Source organism: Coffea eugenioides, unplaced genomic scaffold, assembly GCF_003713205.1.
Source record: "Coffea eugenioides isolate CCC68of unplaced genomic scaffold, Ceug_1.0 ScVebR1_2568;HRSCAF=3619, whole genome shotgun sequence".
NCBI classification, from domain to species: Eukaryota; Viridiplantae; Streptophyta; class Magnoliopsida; order Gentianales; family Rubiaceae; genus Coffea; species Coffea eugenioides.
The window spans coordinates 1-18,881 of NW_020863065.1; the positions used below are offsets into that span (position 1 = coordinate 1).

The window sequence follows — 18,881 nt, forward strand, 5'->3', positions numbered from 1 at the left end:
TCGCACATTGCTGATTTATTTTTCAAAGAAATCATTAGATTGCATGGCATGCCTAGGACAATTGTCTCTGATAGGGATGTCAAATTTTTGAGTTACTTTTGGAAAACTTTGTGGGGAAAATTGGGTACCAAATTGCTATTTTCTACTACTAGTCACCCACAAACTGATGGCCAAACTGAGGTTGTCAATCGTACACTATCTACACTCTTGCGTGCCATCATTAGAAAAAATATTAGAACCTGGGAAGAGTGTTTACCCCATGTTGAGTTTGCATACAATCGCACGGTGCATAGTTCTACTCATTTTTCACCATTTGAAATAGTCTATGGTTTTAACCCTTTAACACCACTAGACTTATCACCTTTACCTTCTTCTGAGCACATTAACATGGATGGTGCTAAACGAGCAGATTTTGTCAAGAAATTACACGAGCAGGTACGCCTAAACATTGAGCGAAGGATGGACCAAGTTGCTCAACGGGTTAACAAGGGACGCCAACGCGTTGTGTTTGAACCTGGTGACTGGGTGTGGTTACATCTACGCAAGGAACGGTTCCCAGTCCAAAGGCGCAATAAATTACTTCCCCGAGGAGATGGGCCATTCCAAGTCATCAAGCGCATCAATGACAATGCTTACAAACTGGACCTACCCGGTGAGTACAATGTGAGCGCTACATTCAATGTCTCTGATCTATCTCCTTTTCTTGCAGACGATGAAGCTGATTTGAGGACAAATCCTTTTGAAGAGGAGGGGGATGATACGAACCAAGAGACACCAGTGCGAACTATTCGAGTTCCCCTAGGACCCGTAACTCGAGCACGAGCTAACAAGATGAGGAAGGAACTCCAAGGACTTGTTCATGAGATACAAGGCCAAGAAATTGTCCCCAAGGTCATTGAGGGGCTTGAGCATGAAGGAATGAAAGTCATCCATGTAGTGCACGTCAAAGAGAACCATGTGTGACCATTCTCTAGTCACATTTGCTGTTTTAATTAAGTCATTGTAATAAGGGCTTAATGGTCCATAGTCTTGCTTTAATTACCTAAGCGATGACCTCATAAGGTTATTTACCTAAGCGATGACCTCATAAGGTTGTTTACCTAAGGGATGACCTCATAAGGTGTGGTCAAGCCCACAATTCTTAGTCTTATGGAAATAGTCAAGCCTACAATTGTTAGTCTTAGTCAAGACCACAACTCTAGACTAGTTCCACATTTAGTTGTTCATCTCTATGTAAGGCTATAAATAGCCCACACTTCCAATGGTTTTAGGCATTGAATCAATAAATCAGATTTTGAGAGTTTTCTTGGTTTCTCCAAGGCTTCTTGAATACCTTAGAATTTCTCTAGGTGTTCGTGACTTATCAATCTAGAATCGCACTAGGTTGTGGCGTCTTCTACCATTATACCAAGGTTCGTTAACCACGTGATTAACGGGTTGAGGTCATCCGCTCCAAACTTGGTGTCCTCTTGTCGATCCTGAAACTAATCTTTTACGGGTTTCGTCACAAGGTTGGCGACGTTCGTATCAGTTGGTAATCAGAGCTAATTAAGAGGTATCACGTTATATCCTTTTATTTATTTCCTTTTCGAGTCAAGTTGTCGAAAATTCTGTTTTCGTGTTCTAAGTTGCTATCCGCAATTTCCAGTTTTGTTATTTCGTGTTCTTGCGTTATTTTTCCAGATTTGTTACGTCATAAACTTGTGTCTAGTTGTTGTTAATTGCTGTGGTTAGTCTTGTTTGGTCCAGCCTTTTCTTTTGTGTCTTATTCTTGATTCCTTGTTTAAGTCTTGTTTCTATCCTGTTATATCCATTCAATTCCAGTCTTTTGTTCTATTTGATCATTCGAGGTTACTGTTCATCCGAAAAAAATCAGTTTGTAGCAAGGGTTTTAGAGTCCTATCTAGTTATTACCTTGTGTTCTTGTTTACATACAAAAAAAAAAAATAGCTGGCTAACCTTACAAAAATTCCTGGAAATCTGTCTTGACCAAAACTTGGGTTTCTTGAAGTTCCTGATTGTTTAAAACCACAATCTTGAAGTTCTTGGAACTTTAGTTGGGATTCTTGAAGCCAACCAAAATCTGTCTTGATCAAATCGTGAAATCTTGGATTGTTTGGGGAGGAAATCATCTTCAATTTTGTGTTTCTTGAATTCTGGGAATTAACATCTTGAATTCTTGAAAGAATCTTGAAGTTTCTGGGTTTTGGGAACCAAATCTTGGTAAACAACAAGGCTGCAAATTTTCAGCTGCCAAAATCCTTGTCTTCACCACAACAATCTTCTTTCTTGACTAAGAACATTTTAGCCACGAAATTTGGCTCTTCTTGGCTGATTAGAAAACAAAAACAAAGAGGGGAAATGATAGCATCTTTGTTATTGTTGACAGATTTTCAAAAATGGCACATTTTATACCATGTCACAAAACAGATGATGCATCGCACATTGCTGATTTGTTTTTCAAAGAAATCATTAGATTGCATGACATGCCTAGGACAATTGTCTCTGATAGGGATGTCAAATTTTTGAGTTACTTTTGGAAAACTTTGTGGGGAAAATCGGGTACCAAATTGCTATTTTCTACTACTAGTCACCCACAAACTGATGGCCAAACTGAGGTTGTCAATCGTACACTATCTACACTCTTGCGTGCCATCATTAGAAAAAACATTAGAACCTGGGAAGAGTGTTTACCCCATGTTGAGTTTGCATACAATCGCACGGTGCATAGTTCTACTCATTTTTCACCATTTGAAATAGTCTATGGTTTTAACCCTTTAACACCACTAGACTTATCACCTTTACCTTCTTCTGAGCACATTAACATGGATGGTGCTAAACGAGCAGATTTTGTCAAGAAATTACACGAGCAGGTACGCCTAAACATTGAGCGAAGGATGGACCAAGTTGCTCAACGGGTTAACAAGGGACGCCAACGCGTTGTGTTTAAACCTGGTGACTGGGTGTGGTTACATCTACGCAAGGAAAGGTTCCCAGTCCAAAGGCGCAATAAATTACTTCCCCGAGGAGATGGGCCGTTCCAAGTCATCAAGCGCATCAATGACAATGCTTACAAACTGGACCTACCCGGTGAGTACAATGTGAGCGCTACATTCAATGTCTCTGATCTATCTCCTTTTCTTGCAGACGATGAAGCTGATTTGAGGACAAATCCTTTTGAAGAGGAGGGGGATGATACGAACCAAGAGACACCAGTGCGAACTATTCGAGTTCCCCTAGGACCCGTAACTCGAGCACGAGCTAACAAGATGAGGAAGGAACTCCAAGGACTTGTTCATGAGATACAAGGAGAAATTGTCCCCAAGGTCATTGAGGGGCTTGAGCATGAAGGAATGAAAGTCATCCATGTAGTGCACGTCAAAGAGAACCATGTGTGACCATTCTCTAGTCACATTTGCTGTTTTAATTAAGTCATTGTAATAAGGGCTTAATGGTCCATAGTCTTGCTTTAATTACCTAAGCGATGACCTCATAAGGTTATTTACCTAAGCGATGACATCATAAGGTTGTTTACCTAAGGGATGACCTCATAAGGTTTGGTCAAGCCCACAATTCTTAGTCTTATGGAAATAGTCAAGCCTACAATTGTTAGTCTTAGTCAAGACCACAACTCTAGACTAGTTCCACATTTAGTTGTTCATCTCTATGTAAGGCTATAAATAGCCTACACTTCCAATGGTTTTGGCATTCAATCAATAAATCAGATTTTGAGAGTTTTCTTGGTTTCTCCAAGGCTTCTTGAATACCTTAGAATTTCTCTAGGTGTTCGTGACTTATCAATCTAGAATCGCACTAGGTTGTGGCGTCTTCTACCATTATACCAAGGTTCGTTAACCACGTGATTAACGGGTTGAGGTCATCCGCTCCAAACTTGGTGTCCTCTTGTCGATCCTGAAACTAATCTTTTACGGGTTTCGTCACAAGGTTGGCGACGTTCGTATCAGTTGGTAATCAGAGCTAATTAAGAGGTATCACGTTATATCCTTTTATTTATTTCCTTTTCGAGTCAAGTTGTCGAAAATTCTGTTTTCGTGTTCTAAGTTGCTATCCGCAATTTCCAGTTTTGTTATTTCGTGTTCTTGCGTTATTTTTCCAGATTTGTTACGTCATAAACTTGTGTCTAGTTGTTGTTAATTGCTGTGGTTAGTCTTGTTTGGTCCAGCCTTTTCTTTTGTGTCTTATTCTTGATTCCTTGTTTAAGTCTTGTTTCTATCCTGTTATATCCATTCAATTCCAGTCTTTTGTTCTATTTGATCATTCGAGGTTACTGTTCATCCGAAAAAAATCAGTTTGTAGCAAGGGTTTTAGAGTCCTATCTAGTTATTACCTTGTGTTCTTGTTTACATACAAAAAAAAAAAATAGCTGGCTAACCTTACAAAAATTCCTGGAAATCTGTCTTGACCAAAACTTGGGTTTCTTGAAGTTCCTGATTGTTTAAAACCACAATCTTGAAGTTCTTGGAACTTTAGTTGGGATTCTTGAAGCCAACCAAAATCTGTCTTGATCAAATCGTGAAATCTTGGATTGTTTAGGGAGGAAATCATCTTCAATTTTGTGTTTCTTGAATTCTGGGAATTAACATCTTGAATTCTTGAAAGAATCTTGAAGTTTCTGGGTTTTGGGAACCAAATCTTGGTAAACAACAAGGCTGCAAATTTTCAGCTGCCAAAATCCTTGTCTTCACCACAACAATCTTCTTTTCTGACTCAGAAATTTTAGCCACGGAAATTTGGGCTTCTTCTTGGCTGATTAGAAAACAAGAAACAAAGAGGGGAAATGATAGCATCTTTGTTATTGTTGACAGATTTTCAAAAATGGCACATTTTATACCATGTCACAAAACAGATGATGCATCGCACATTGCTGATTTGTTTTTCAAAGAAATCATTAGATTGCATGGCATGCCTAGGACAATTGTCTCTGATAGGGATGTCAAATTTTTGAGTTACTTTTGGAAAACTTTGTGGGGAAAATTGGGTACCAAATTGCTATTTTCTACTACTAGTCACCCACAAACTGATGGCCAAACTGAGGTTGTCAATCGTACACTATCTACACTCTTGCGTGCCATCATTAGAAAAAATATTAGAACCTGGGAAGAGTGTTTACCCCATGTTGAGTTTGCATACAATCGCACGGTGCATAGTTCTACTCATTTTTCACCATTTGAAATAGTCTATGGTTTTAACCCTTTAACACCACTAGACTTATCACCTTTACCTTCTTCTGAGCACATTAACATGGATGGTGCTAAACGAGCAGATTTTGTCAAGAAATTACACCAGCAGGTACGCCTAAACATTGAGCGAAGGATGGACCAAGTTGTTCAACGGGTTAACAAGGGACGCCAACGCGTTGTGTTTGAACCTGGTGACTGGGTGTGGTTACATCTACGCAAGGAAAGGTTCCCAGTCCAAAGGCGCAATAAATTACTTCCCCGAGGAGATGGGCCGTTCCAAGTCATCAAGCGCATCAATGACAATGCTTACAAACTGGACCTACCCGGTGAGTACAATGTGAGCGCTACATTCAATGTCTCTGATCTATCTCCCTTTCTTGCAGACGATGAAGCTGATTTGAGGACAAATCCTTTTGAAGAGGAGGGGGATGATACGAACCAAGAGACACCATTGCGAACTATTCGAGTTCCCCTAGGACTCGTAACTCGAGCACGAGCTAAGAAGATGAGGGAGGAACTCCAAGGACTTGTTCATGAGATACAAGGCCAAGAAATTGTCCCCAAGGTCATTGAGGGACTTGAGCATGAAGGAATGAAAGCCATCCATGTAGTGCACGTCAAAGAGAACCATGTGTGACCCTTCTCTAGTCACATTTGCTGTTTTAATTAAGTCATTGTAATAAGGGCTTAATGGTCCATAGCATTGCTTATTTACCTAAGCGATGACCTCATAAGGTTATTTACCTAAGCGATGACCTCATAAGGTTGTTTACCTAAGGGATGACCTCATAAGGTTTGGTCAAGCCCACAATTCTTAGTCTTATGGAAATAGTCAAGCCTACAATTGTTAGTCTTAGTCAAGACCACAACTCTAGACTAGTTCCACATTTAGTTGTTCATCTCTATGTAAGGCTATAAATAGCCCACACTTCCAATGGTTTTAGGCATTGAATCAATAAATCAGATTTTGAGAGTTTTCTTGGTTTCTCCAAGGCTTCTTGAATACCTTAGAATTTCTCTAGGTGTTCGTGACTTATCAATCTAGAATCGCACTAGGTTGTGGCGTCTTCTACCATTATACCAAGGTTCGTTAACCACGTGATTAACGGGTTGAGGTCATCCGCTCCAAACTTGGTGTCCTCTTGTCGATCCTGAATCTAATCTTTTACGGGTTTCGTCACAAGGTTGGCGACGTTCGTATCAGTTGGTATCAGAGCTAGTTAAGAGGTATCACGTTATATCCCTTTATTTATTTCCTTTCGAGTCAAGTTGTCCAAAATTCTGTTTTCATGTTCTAAGTTTGCTGTCCGCAATTTCCAGATTTGTTGCATCGTGTTCTTGCGTTATTTTTCCAGATTTGTTGCATCGTAAACTTGCGTCTAGTTGTTGTTAATTGCTGTGGTTAGCCTTGTTTGGTCCAGCCTTTTTTTTGTGTGTCTTATTCTTGATTCTTTGTTTGTGTTTGTGTCTTGTTTCTATCCTGTTATATCCATTTAATTCCAGTCTTTTGTTCTATTTGATCATCCGAGGTTACTGTTCATCTGGAAAAAAAAATATAGCTGGTCTTGATCAAAACTTGGGTTTCTTGAAGTTCTTGATTGTTTAAAACCACAATCTTGAAGTTCTTGGAACTTTAGTTGGGATTCTTGAAGCCAACCAAAATCTGTCTTGATCAAATCGTGAAATCTTGGATTGTTTGGGGAGGAAATCATCTTCAATTTTGTGTTTCTTGAATTCTGGAAATTAACATCTTGAATTCTTGAAAGAATCTTGAAGTTTCTGGGTTTTGGGAACCAAATCTTGGTAAACAACAAGGCTGCAAAATTCCAGCTGCCAAAATCCTTGTGTTCACTACAACAATCTTCTTTCTTGACTAAGATCATTTTAGCCACGAAATTTGACTCTTCTTGGCTGATTAGAAAACAAAAACAAAGGAAGAAGAAGAATATTCAGCCTATTCAAGTCAAATTTCCCAACCTATTCAAGTCAAATTTTCCAACCTGTTCAAAGTCAAATTTTCCACCCTTGTTCCCAAAAACAACCAAATCAGTTCCAATCTTGAACTTGACCTTAGAATTTATGGGAACCAGCAAATAGGAAGACTAATCCTTGTTTCCAAAGGATTAAGAAAGAAAAGTCAGCCTTGGGTTTCCAAAACAGTCCTACCGCAACACAAATTCATCTTCCATTCGGATTCCATCTTTGCAACCATTGGGGAATTTCTGTCCAATCATTAATTCTGGAATTTTTTGTGCATTATTAGGTCAGTTTTAAGTGTCATTCTGAATCCTCTAAGTGTCCATTTACCTACCAAAACACTGACCAGAAATGCAGCAACCAGCAGCTCAAAATTCCAGTTTTGGGTAGAGTTTTGTCTAGGATCCTTAAAATTCAACTCTGAGTCATTCATTGAGTCGTGGTCAGTCTCTTCATCTTTTGTTTTTTTTCGTTCAAAGTGCTACAATCTTGTGACCCTGGTTGGTAAGTCGATCCACACTAGAAGGAGTTCTAACTTCTTCGAGGAGTTGACCGAGGAGCCTTGAAAATACCTTGGTGAGTTCATTAGAGTGTTCAAACACGAGAGCGAGAGTAAACACGTGAGGAAGTGTGCGAGATAAACTTTGCTTCTTTCCATTATTATTTTTTTTACCCTACCATGGCTAACGAGGGGGGAGCAAGCTCCCAAGCTTTTGATCTTAAACTTTTCACAGAAGCAATCAAAGGCGAATTGGGACGCATGATGGACCAAAAACTTGAACTAATGCATCAACGCATTGACAGCTTAGAGTTGTCTCATGGAAGCTCCAAAGGCAGCCGTGGAAAGGCTTATGCACATGAGTCTACCGACTCTAACTCAGACAACAACTATGAGCATAAGCAAAGTAGGTCCAAGCGTGAAGCTAGGCCTTCAAATGACCACATTCCGGGCATAAAGATGAAAATTCCGCCTTTCCAAGGACGATCAGACCCCGATGCCTACTTAGAGTGGGAGAAGCGGATTGAACTTGTCTTCGATTGCAATACTTACTCGGAGGAGCAAAAGGTCAAGTTGGCCGTGGTCGAATTCACCGACTACGCCGTTGTGTGGTGGGATCAACTCTCTACTAGTCGAAGGAGGAGTCGTGAACCTACCATACAAACTTGGACGGAGCTAAGACGACTAATGAGGAAGCGTTTCGTACCAAGTCACTACTACTGTGACTTGTACCAAAAGCTTCAAACCCTCAACCAAGGAGCACGAAGTGTCGAGGACTATCACAAGGAAATGGAAATACTCATGCTACGGGCAGACATCATGGAGGATCGAGAAGCAACAATGGCACGCTTCTTGAACGGATTAAGGCCCGAAATTGCTGATCAAGTGGAGTTACACCACTATGTGGAACTTGGGGACTTGGTGGAGAAGGCCATCAAGATTGAAAGGAGGATTAAGAGGAAGGATTCAACTCGGAGTTACTCCAACTTTTCACCCTCTTATCCCCGAACTACACCACCAAAGAAAGAGGATAAAGGGCCGAGTAATTCCATCCCTTCAAGACCGAGGCCGGATACGACTAAGTGGGAGTCTAAAGCAACACCAAAGACTGCCATTGAGTTGAGCTTGGGGCGAAATCGATATACTAGATGCTTCAAATGCCAAGGCCGAGGGCATATTGCTAGCCAATGCCCGAACCAACGCACTATGATCATCTTACCCAATGGTGAGTTTCTCACTGATGATGAAGATGAGAAGGAGGAGTTGCCATCCCTTGAGGAAGAAGAGGAAGAAGAGGAAGCATTGCCCATCGATGAACGAGTTGGACTCGTTGTCAGACGAGCCTTAGCAACCCAAGTGAAGGCCGCTGACCATGCACAAAGGGAGAACATTTTCTACACCCGTTGCTATATCAAAGGCAAGGTATGTAGTTTGATCATAGATGGAGGTAGTTGTGCTAATGTTGCTAGTGCCTTGATGGTGGAGAAACTAGCACTACCCACTCTACGACATCCAACACCGTATCGTTTGCAATGGTTGAACGATAGCGGGGATGTTCGTGTGACCAAGCAAGTCCAAGTACCTTTCCGAATTGGAAAGTATGAGGACGTGGTGTTATGCGACGTGGTCCCTATGCAAGCATGTCACATACTATTGGGGAGACCATGGCAATTCGACAAGGGAGTTACATTCGATGGCATTACTAATAAATACTCTTTCAAGCAAGGCGAGAAGAGGATTGTGCTTGTGCCACTCACTCCTATTCAAGTTCGTGAAGATCAAGAAAGCTTGATCAAGGAAAGTGAGCTCGAGAATGAGAAGAAAAAAATAGAAAAAGCCGAGAGCTCAACAGAAAATGATAAGGCCGAGAAAATTGAGAGGAAAAAAACATATGGTGAGCCGGCCAAAATTGAAAAGAGAGAGAAAAGGCAAAATCTATTGATAAAAGCCAATGCAGTAAGAAAAGTTTTGAGTGTTAATACACCCATCTTTGTACTTTTGTGCAAAGAGGTGTTGGTTGTTACAAGTGATCTTACTAACACTCTACCATCTAGTATTGTCTCTCTTTTGCAGGATTATGAGGATGTCTTTCCCGATGAGATTCCAAATGGACTACCACCAATAAGGGGAATTGAGCATCAAATTGACTTGGTTCCAGGTGCCCCACTTCCTAACAGACCAGCCTACAAAATGGGTCCAGATGAGACAAAGGAGCTCCAACGCCAAATCGAAGAGCTTCTAACAAAGGGATGGGCACGAGAAAGCTTGAGCCCATGTGCGGTTCCCGTCATCTTGGTGCCTAAAAAGGATGGAAGTTGGCGAATGTGCACTGACTGTAGGGCCGTTAATGCAATAACGGTAAAATATCGTCACCCTATTCCTAGACTTGATGATATGTTAGATGAGCTATATGGTGCTGTGATTTTCACTAAAATTGATCTAAAAAGCGGTTATCATCAAATTCGGATGAAAGAGGGGGATGAATGGAAAACGGCCTTTAAAACCAAACATGGCTTGTACGAGTGGTTAGTTATGCCATTTGGACTAACTAATGCACCTAGTACGTTCATGAGATTGATGAACCATGTACTTCGTCCATTCCTTGGAAAATTTGTAGTTGTATATTTTGACGATATCCTGATTTATAGTAGGAGCTTAGATGAGCATGTTGAACATGTGAAGCTTGTTCTTGATGTACTTCGAAGGGAAAAGCTCTATGCTAACCTTAAGAAGTGCTCCTTTTGTACTGATCAACTTGTCTTCCTAGGCTTTGTTGTGAGTAAACAGGGAATCAAAGTGGACGAGGAGAAGGTTAAAGCAATTCGAGAATGGCCTACTCCAAGCACGGTGGGTGAGGTACGTAGCTTCCACGGTCTTGCTAGTTTTTATAGACGATTTGTTAAAGATTTTAGTACCATTGCTGCACCTCTAACTGCTGTAATTAAGAAAAATGAGCCATTTGTGTGGAGAGATGCTCAAGTACGTGCTTTCCAAATGCTTAAACATCAACTCACACATGCACCACTACTTGCATTACCATGCTTTGACAAGATGTTTGAAATAGAGTGTGATGCATCTGGGGTGGGTATTGGAGCTGTCCTAATGCAAGAGGGCAAACCAATTGCATACTTTAGTGAAAAACTCAATGGGGCAGTTTTGAACTATTCCACTTATGATAAGGAGTTGTACTCCTTAATCCGTGCTTTAGAAACTTGGCAACATTACTTGAGACCAAGGGAATTTGTCATACACACTGACCATGAGTCGCTTAAGCACATTAAGTCACAATACAAGTTGAATAAGCGTCATGTTAGGTGGATTGCATTTATTGAAACCTTCCCTTATGTGATTAAGTACAAAGTGGGGAAAACTAATGTTGTTGCTGATGCATTATCACGTCGGTACTCTTTGCTTACTCAACTTGATGCAAGGTTGTTAGGATTTGAATTAGTTAAAGAGTTATACACCAATGACCCAGATTTCTCAGGTATTTATGACTCTTGTGGTTCAGCAACTCAAGGTAAATTCTACATCCTTGATGGATTTCTTTTCTACCTCAATCGACTATGTATACCTAATTGCTCTATTCGCTCTTTACTTGTTAGGGAAGCACACGGAGGTGGCTTGATGGGACACTTTGGCGTGGCTAAAACCTTAGCTATCCTTCAAGAGCACTTCCATTGGCCAAGGATGAAACGAGATGTGGAGCGAATGGTGGCTAAATGCATTACTTGCCACAAAGCTAAGTCTAAACTTCAACCCTATGGCCTTTATAGTCCTTTACCTGTACCTAAGGAACCTTGGACCGACATTTCCATGGATTTTGTTTTAGGGTTGCCTAGGTCAAAGAGGGGAAATGATAGCATCTTTGTTATTGTTGACAGATTTTCAAAAATGGCACATTTTATACCATGTCACAAAACAGATGATGCATCGCACATTGCTGATTTGTTTTTCAAAGAAATCATTAGATTGCATGGCATGCCTAGGACAATTGTCTCTGATAGGGATGTCAAATTTTTGAGTTACTTTTGGAAAACTTTGTGGGGAAAATCGGGTACCAAATTGCTATTTTCTACTACTAGTCACCCACAAACTGATGGCCAAACTGAGGTTGTCAATCGTACACTATCTACACTCTTGCGTGCCATCATTAGAAAAAACATTAGAACCTGGGAAGAGTGTTTACCCCATGTTGAGTTTGCATACAATCGCACGGTGCATAGTTCTACTCATTTTTCACCATTTGAAATAGTCTATGGTTTTAACCCTTTAACACCACTAGACTTATCACCTTTACCTTCTTCTGAGCACATTAACATGGATGGTGCTAAACGAGCAGATTTTGTCAAGAAATTACACGAGCAGGTACGCCTAAACATTGAGCGAAGGATGGACCAAGTTGCTCAACGGGTTAACAAGGGACGCCAACGCGTTGTGTTTGAACCTGGTGACTGGGTGTGGTTACATCTACGCAAGGAAAGGTTCCCAGTCCAAAGGCGCAATAAATTACTTCCCCGAGGAGATGGGCCGTTCCAAGTCATCAAGCGCATCAATGACAATGCTTACAAACTGGACCTACCCGGTGAGTACAATGTGAGCGCTACATTCAATGTCTCTGATCTATCTCCCTTTCTTGCAGACGATGAAGCTGATTTGAGGACAAATCCTTTTGAAGAGGAGGGGGATGATACGAACCAAGAGACACCATTGCGAACTATTCGAGTTCCCCTAGGACTCGTAACTCGAGCACGAGCTAAGAAGATGAGGGAGGAACTCCAAGGACTTGTTCATGAGATACAAGGCCAAGAAATTGTCCCCAAGGTCATTGAGGGACTTGAGCATGAAGGAATGAAAGCCATCCATGTAGTGCACGTCAAAGAGAACCATGTGTGACCCTTCTCTAGTCACATTTGCTGTTTTAATTAAGTCATTGTAATAAGGGCTTAATGGTCCATAGCATTGCTTATTTACCTAAGCGATGACCTCATAAGGTTATTTACCTAAGCGATGACCTCATAAGGTTGTTTACCTAAGGGATGACCTCATAAGGTTTGGTCAAGCCCAGAATTCTTAGTCTTATGGAAATAGTCAAGCCTACAATTGTTAGTCTTAGTCAAGACCACAACTCTAGACTAGTTCCACATTTAGTTGTTCATCTCTATGTAAGGCTATAAATAGCCCACACTTCCAATGGATTTAGGCATTGAATCAATAAATCAGATTTTGAGAGTTTTCTTGGTTTCTCCAAGGCTTCTTGAATACCTTAGAATTTCTCTAGGTGTTCGTGACTTATCAATCTAGAATCGCACTAGGTTGTGGCGTCTTCTACCATTATACCAAGGTTCGTTAACCACGTGATTAACGGGTTGAGGTCATCCGCTCCAAACTTGGTGTCCTCTTGTCGATCCTGAATCTAATCTTTTACGGGTTTCGTCACAAGGTTGGCGACGTTCGTATCAACATCACAAACAACTTCGTCAATGTAGTTGCCAATGGAGAAAGGAAGACGTACCTGTTTGTAGACACGTACTTCACCATCTTCGCTTAGCCATTGTAGTCGGTACGGGTGTGGATGTCTAGTCGTTGGAAGTCCCAAGCTCTCTACCATGGGCAAACTTGCTACATTGGTGCAACTACTACCATCAATGATGAGACTGCACACTTTGTCACTTCCAACTCCCGAAAGAACAATTCGGTTGGAAACCTTTTGTACGGTTGGAAGGTAGGCTATTAAAGACCCACCCACGTTAGCCTTAACTTGCAAGCACAAGGTCAAGCTCGGATTTTCTGTTCAAACACACCCAAGGCAGTTTCGGATGTTTGTTCAAGACAATAGCAACTAGATGGAATCTCAACAACGTGACGCAATCAACCCTCCTCAGGCTCCCCCCCCAATGGGTTACCCAAGATATTCCCTAGATAGAAGCAAAGACTCCAAGAAAGCCTTTCACCAATGCTCGAGAGTACAAGAAATTGTTCGCTAGACGGACGAAACAAATTTCCAAGAATCAAGAGGTTCAAGAACTTCAAGAAGTAGTAGTGGACCGAAACTTTTGAAATTTTTTTTTCCTTTTTGTAGTCTTGGATACAAGATGTAATCCGTGATTGATTTTGGCAATAAACTTCGGACTTTCTTTCTTGTTTTTCGTTTCTTTTTTTTTTTGACTTATACGAACAACACAACACAAGCTTGGCCGATTGGACTATTTTCCGGATTTGGTTCAGCCAATTCACACGCACAAGGAATCTTCAAGAACTTCAAGATCCTTCAAGAACTTTCAAGGAAGTTATCAAGAACTTCAAGAATTTCAAGATTGTGGTCGAGAAACTCAAGATTCTTGTAGGTTCTCTCAAGATTCACAAATACCAACAAGTTTCACCACAATTCATATTTGAAAAACCAAGTAAACAAGTTGGATAACTCAAAACAATGATACCAGAAATTATGGACAGCAATAGACAAGCCAACGATGGAACACAAGACAGAATTTCAAGGCACTATGGACGGAACTAGAAGACGCACTTGGACAGATTTGTGGACACAATTATGGGGAGATTCAAGACAACGAACCAACACAAGAACAGACAGAATATTGACGACTCGCGACAGGGTACAAACACGGACAGAAATTCGGCGCAACAAGGGAATAAACTCGGACAGATTTGACACATAAGTAAAATCCAACTACGGCCCGATTGCAAAACACAATGATTGAACACAAAACGGACAGAAATTGACGACGCCAATGGCAAAACAACTTCGGACAGATTTGTGAACAACGAAGAAACAACTAGCGATGCAACAAACAAACGAGACAGCGGAAAAATAGGAACCCTAAAACGAACTAGACAAGAACAAGTAAGAGGATATAACGACTTGATACCTCAACCAGCTCTGAAGCCAACTGATACGTTCCTCGGTCAACTCGTTCCGAGACACGTAGCACGATTGCCCAAGGACCTAGAGGGATACTCAACCGTTTGGATTACGGAACCTAGAACCAAGAGTGATACGAACCAAGAGACACCATTGCGAACTATTCGAGTTCCCCTAGGACCCGTAACTCGAGCACGAGCTAAGAAGATGAGGGAGGAACTCCAAGGACTTGTTCATGAGATACAAGGCCAAGAAATTGTCCCCAAGGTCATTGAGGGACTTGAGCATGAAGGAATGAAAGCCATCCATGTAGTGCACGTCAAAGAGAACCATGTGTGACCCTTCTCTAGTCACATTTGCTGTTTTAATTAAGTCATTGTAATAAGGGCTTAATGGTCCATAGCATTGCTTATTTACCTAAGCGATGACCTCATAAGGTTATTTACCTAAGCGATGACCTCATAAGGTTATTTACCTAAGCGATGACCTCATAAGGTTGTTTAGCTAAGGGATGACCTCATAAGGTTGTTTACCTAAGGGATGACCTCATTCTTAGTCTTATGGAAATAGTCAAGCCTACAATTGTTAGTCTTAGCCAAGACCACAACTCTAGACTAGTTCCACATTTAGTTGTTCATCTCTATGTAAGGTTATAAATAGCCTACACTTCCAATGGTTTTGGCATTCAATGAATAAATCAGATTTTGAGAGTTTTCTTGGTTTCTCCAAGGCTTCTTGAATACCTTAGAATTTCTCTAGGTGTTCGTGACTTATCAATCTAGAATCGCACTAGGTTGTGGCGTCTTCTACCATTATACCAAGGTTCGTTAACCACGTGATTAACGGGTTGAGGTCATCCGCTCCAAACTTGGTGTCCTCTTGTCGATCCTGAAACTAATCTTTTACGGGTTTCGTCACAAGGTTGGCGACGTTCGTATCAGTTGGTAATCAGAGCTAGTTAAGAGGTATCACGTTATATCCCTTTATTTATTTCCTTTCGAGTCAAGTTGTCCAAAATTCTGTTTTCATGTTCTAAGTTTGCTATCCGCAATTTCCAGATTTGTTACTTCGTGTTCTTGCGTTATTTTTCCAGATTTGTTACGTCATAAACTTGTGTCTAGTTGTTGTTAATTGCTGTGGTTAGTCTTGTTTGGTCCAGCCTTTTCTTTTGTGTCTTATTCTTGATTCTTTGTTTGAGTCTTGTTTCTATCCTGTTATATCCATTCAATTCCAGTCTTTTTGTTCTATTTGATCATTCGAGGTTACTGTTCATCCGAAAAAAAAATCAGTTTGTAGCAAGGGTTTTAGAGTCCTATCTAGTTATTACCTTGTGTTCTTGTTTACATACAAAAAAAAAATATATAAAAAAAAATATAGCTGGCTAACCTTACAAAAATTCCTGGAAATCTGTCTTGATCAAAACTTGGGTTTCTTGAAGTTCCTGATTGTTTAAAACCACAATCTTGAAGTTCTTGGAACTTTAGTTGGGATTCTTGAAGCCAACCAAAATCTGTCTTGATCAAATCGTGAAATCTTGGATTGTTTGGGGAGGAAATCATCTTCAATTTTGTGTTTCTTGAATTCTGGAGATTAACATCTTGAATTCTTGAAAGAATCTTGAAGTTTCTGGGTTTTGGGAACCAAATCTTGGTAAACAACAAGGCTGCAAAATTTTAGCTGCCAAAATCCTTGTCTTCACCACAACAATCTTCTTTCTTGACTAAGAACATTTTAGCCACGAAATTTGACTCTTCTTGGCTGATTAGAAAACAAAAACAAAGGAAGAAGAAGAATATTCAGCCTATTCAAGTCAAATTTCCCAACCTATTCAAGTCAAATTTTCCAACCTGTTCAAAGTCAAATTTTCCACCCTTGTTCCCAAAAACAACCAAATCAGTTCCAATCTTGAACTTGACCTTAGAATTTATGGGAACCAGCAAATAGGAAGACTAATCCTTGTTTCCAAAGGATTAAGAAAGAAAAGTCAGCCTTGGGTTTCCAAAACAGTCCTACCGCAACACAAATTCATCTTCCATTCGGATTCCATCTTTGCAACCATTGGGGAATTTCTGTCCAATCATTAATTCTGGAATTTTTTGTGCATTATTAGGTCAGTTTTAAGTGTCATTCTGAATCCTCTAAGTGTCCATTTACCTACCAAAACACTGACCAGAAATGCAGCAACCAGCAGCTCAAAATTCCAGTTTTGGGTAGAGTTTTGTCTAGGATCCTTAAAATTCAACTCTGAGTCATTCATTGAGTCGTGGTCAGTCTCTTCATCTTTTGTTTTTTTTCGTTCAAAGTGCTACAATCTTGTGACCCTGGTTGGTAAGTCGATCCACACTAGAAGGAGTTCTAACTTCTTCGAGGAGTTGACCGAGGAGCCTTGAAAATACCTTGGTGAGTTCATTAGAGTGTTCAAACACGAGAGCGAGAGTAAACACGTGAGGAAGTGTGCGAGATAAACTTTGCTTCTTTCCATTATTATTTTTTTTACCCTACCATGGCTAACGAGGGGGGAGCAAGCTCCCAAGCTTTTGATCTTAAACTTTTCACAGAAGCAATCAAAGGCGAATTGGGACGCATGATGGACCAAAAACTTGAACTAATGCATCAACGCATTGACAGCTTAGAGTTGTCTCATGGAAGCTCCAAAGGCAGCCGTGGAAAGGCTTATGCACATGAGTCTACCGACTCTAACTCAGACAACAACTATGAGCATAAGCAAAGTAGGTCCAAGCGTGAAGCTAGGCCTTCAAATGACCACATTCCGGGCATAAAGATGAAAATTCCGCCTTTCCAAGGACGATCAGACCCCGATGCCTACTTAGAGTGGGAGAAGCGGATTGAACTTGTCTTCGATTGCAATACTTACTCGGAGGAGCAAAAGGTCAAGTTGGCCGTGGTCGAATTCACCGACTACGCCGTTGTGTGGTGGGATCAACTCTCTACTAGTCGAAGGAGGAGTCGTGAACCTACCATACAAACTTGGACGGAGCTAAGACGACTAATGAGGAAGCGTTTCGTACCAAGTCACTACTACCGTGACTTGTACCAAAAGCTTCAAACCCTCAACCAAGGAGCACGAAGTGTCGAGGACTATCACAAGGAAATGGAAATACTCATGCTACGGGCAGACATCATGGAGGATCGAGAAGCAACAATGGCACGCTTCTTGAACGGATTAAGGCCCGAAATTGCTGATCAAGTGGAGTTACACCACTATGTGGAACTTGGGGACTTGGTGGAGAAGGCCATCAAGATTGAAAGGAGGATTAAGAGGAAGGGTTCAACTCGGAGTTACTCCAACTTTTCACCCTCTTATCCCCAAACTACACCACCAAAGAAAGAGGATAAAGGGCCGAGTAATTCCATCCCTTCAAGACCGAGGCCGGATACGACTAAGTGGGAGTCTAAAGCAACACCAAAGACTGCCATTGAGTTGAGCTTGGGGCGAAATCGATATACTAGATGCTTCAAATGCCAAGGCCGAGGGCATATTGCTAGCCAATGCCCGAACCAACGCACTATGATCATCTTACCCAATGGTGAGTTTCTCACTGATGATGAAGATGAGAAGGAGGAGTTGCCATCCCTTGAGGAAGAAGAGGAAGAAGAGGAAGCATTGCCCATCGATGAACGAGTTGGACTCGTTGTCAGACGAGCCTTAGCAACCCAAGTGAAAGCCGCTGACCATGCACAAAGGGAGAACATTTTCTACACCCGTTGCTATATCAAAGGCAAGGTATGTAGTTTGATCATAGATGGAGGTAGTTGTGCTAATGTTGCTAGTGCCTTGATGGTGGAGAAACTAGCACTACCCACTCTACGACATCCAACACCGTATCGTTTGCAATGGTTGAACGATAGCGGGGATGTTCGTGTGACCAAGCAAGTCCAAGTACCTTTCCGAATTGGAAAGTATGAGGACGTGGTGTTATGCGACGTGGTCCCTATGCAAGCATGTCACATACTATTGGGGAGACCATGGCAATTCGACAAGGGAGTTACATTCGATGGCATTACTAATAAATACTCTTTCAAGCAAGGCGAGAAGAGGATTGTGCTTGTGCCACTCACTCCTATTCAAGTTCGTGAAGATCAAGAAAGCTTGATCAAGGAAAGTGAGCTCGAGAATGAGAAGAAAAAAATAGAAAAAGCCGAGAGCTCAACAGAAAATGATAAGGCCAAGAAAATTGAGAGGAAAAAAACATATGGTGAGCCGGCCAAAATTGAAAAGAGAGAGAAAAGGCAAAATCTATTGATAAAAGCCAATGCAGTAAGAAAAGTTTTGAGTGTTAATACACCCATCTTTGTACTTTTG

At 41.1% G+C, this 18,881-nt stretch overlaps 2 protein-coding genes across 2 annotated transcripts; both read left to right on the plus strand.

The window, feature by feature from the left end:
• Window positions 1-7,857: 7,857 nt before the first annotated feature.
• On the plus strand, window positions 7,858-12,348 carry LOC113756971 (the record flags this gene model as incomplete). The annotated part of the gene is made up of 7 exons (XM_027300401.1): window positions 7,858-8,155; window positions 8,222-9,360; window positions 9,751-10,012; window positions 10,445-11,074; window positions 11,198-11,978; window positions 12,132-12,262; window positions 12,320-12,348. Coding segments are annotated over exons 1-7 (3,270 nt in total), but the record flags the coding sequence as incomplete, so codon positions are not given.
• A 4,712-nt stretch (window positions 12,349-17,060) lies between these two features.
• LOC113756972 lies at window positions 17,061-18,774 on the plus strand (the record flags this gene model as incomplete). The annotated part of the gene is made up of 2 exons (XM_027300402.1): window positions 17,061-18,105; window positions 18,298-18,774. Coding segments are annotated over exons 1-2 (1,522 nt in total), but the record flags the coding sequence as incomplete, so codon positions are not given.
• Between the last annotated feature and the right edge of the window lie 107 nt (window positions 18,775-18,881).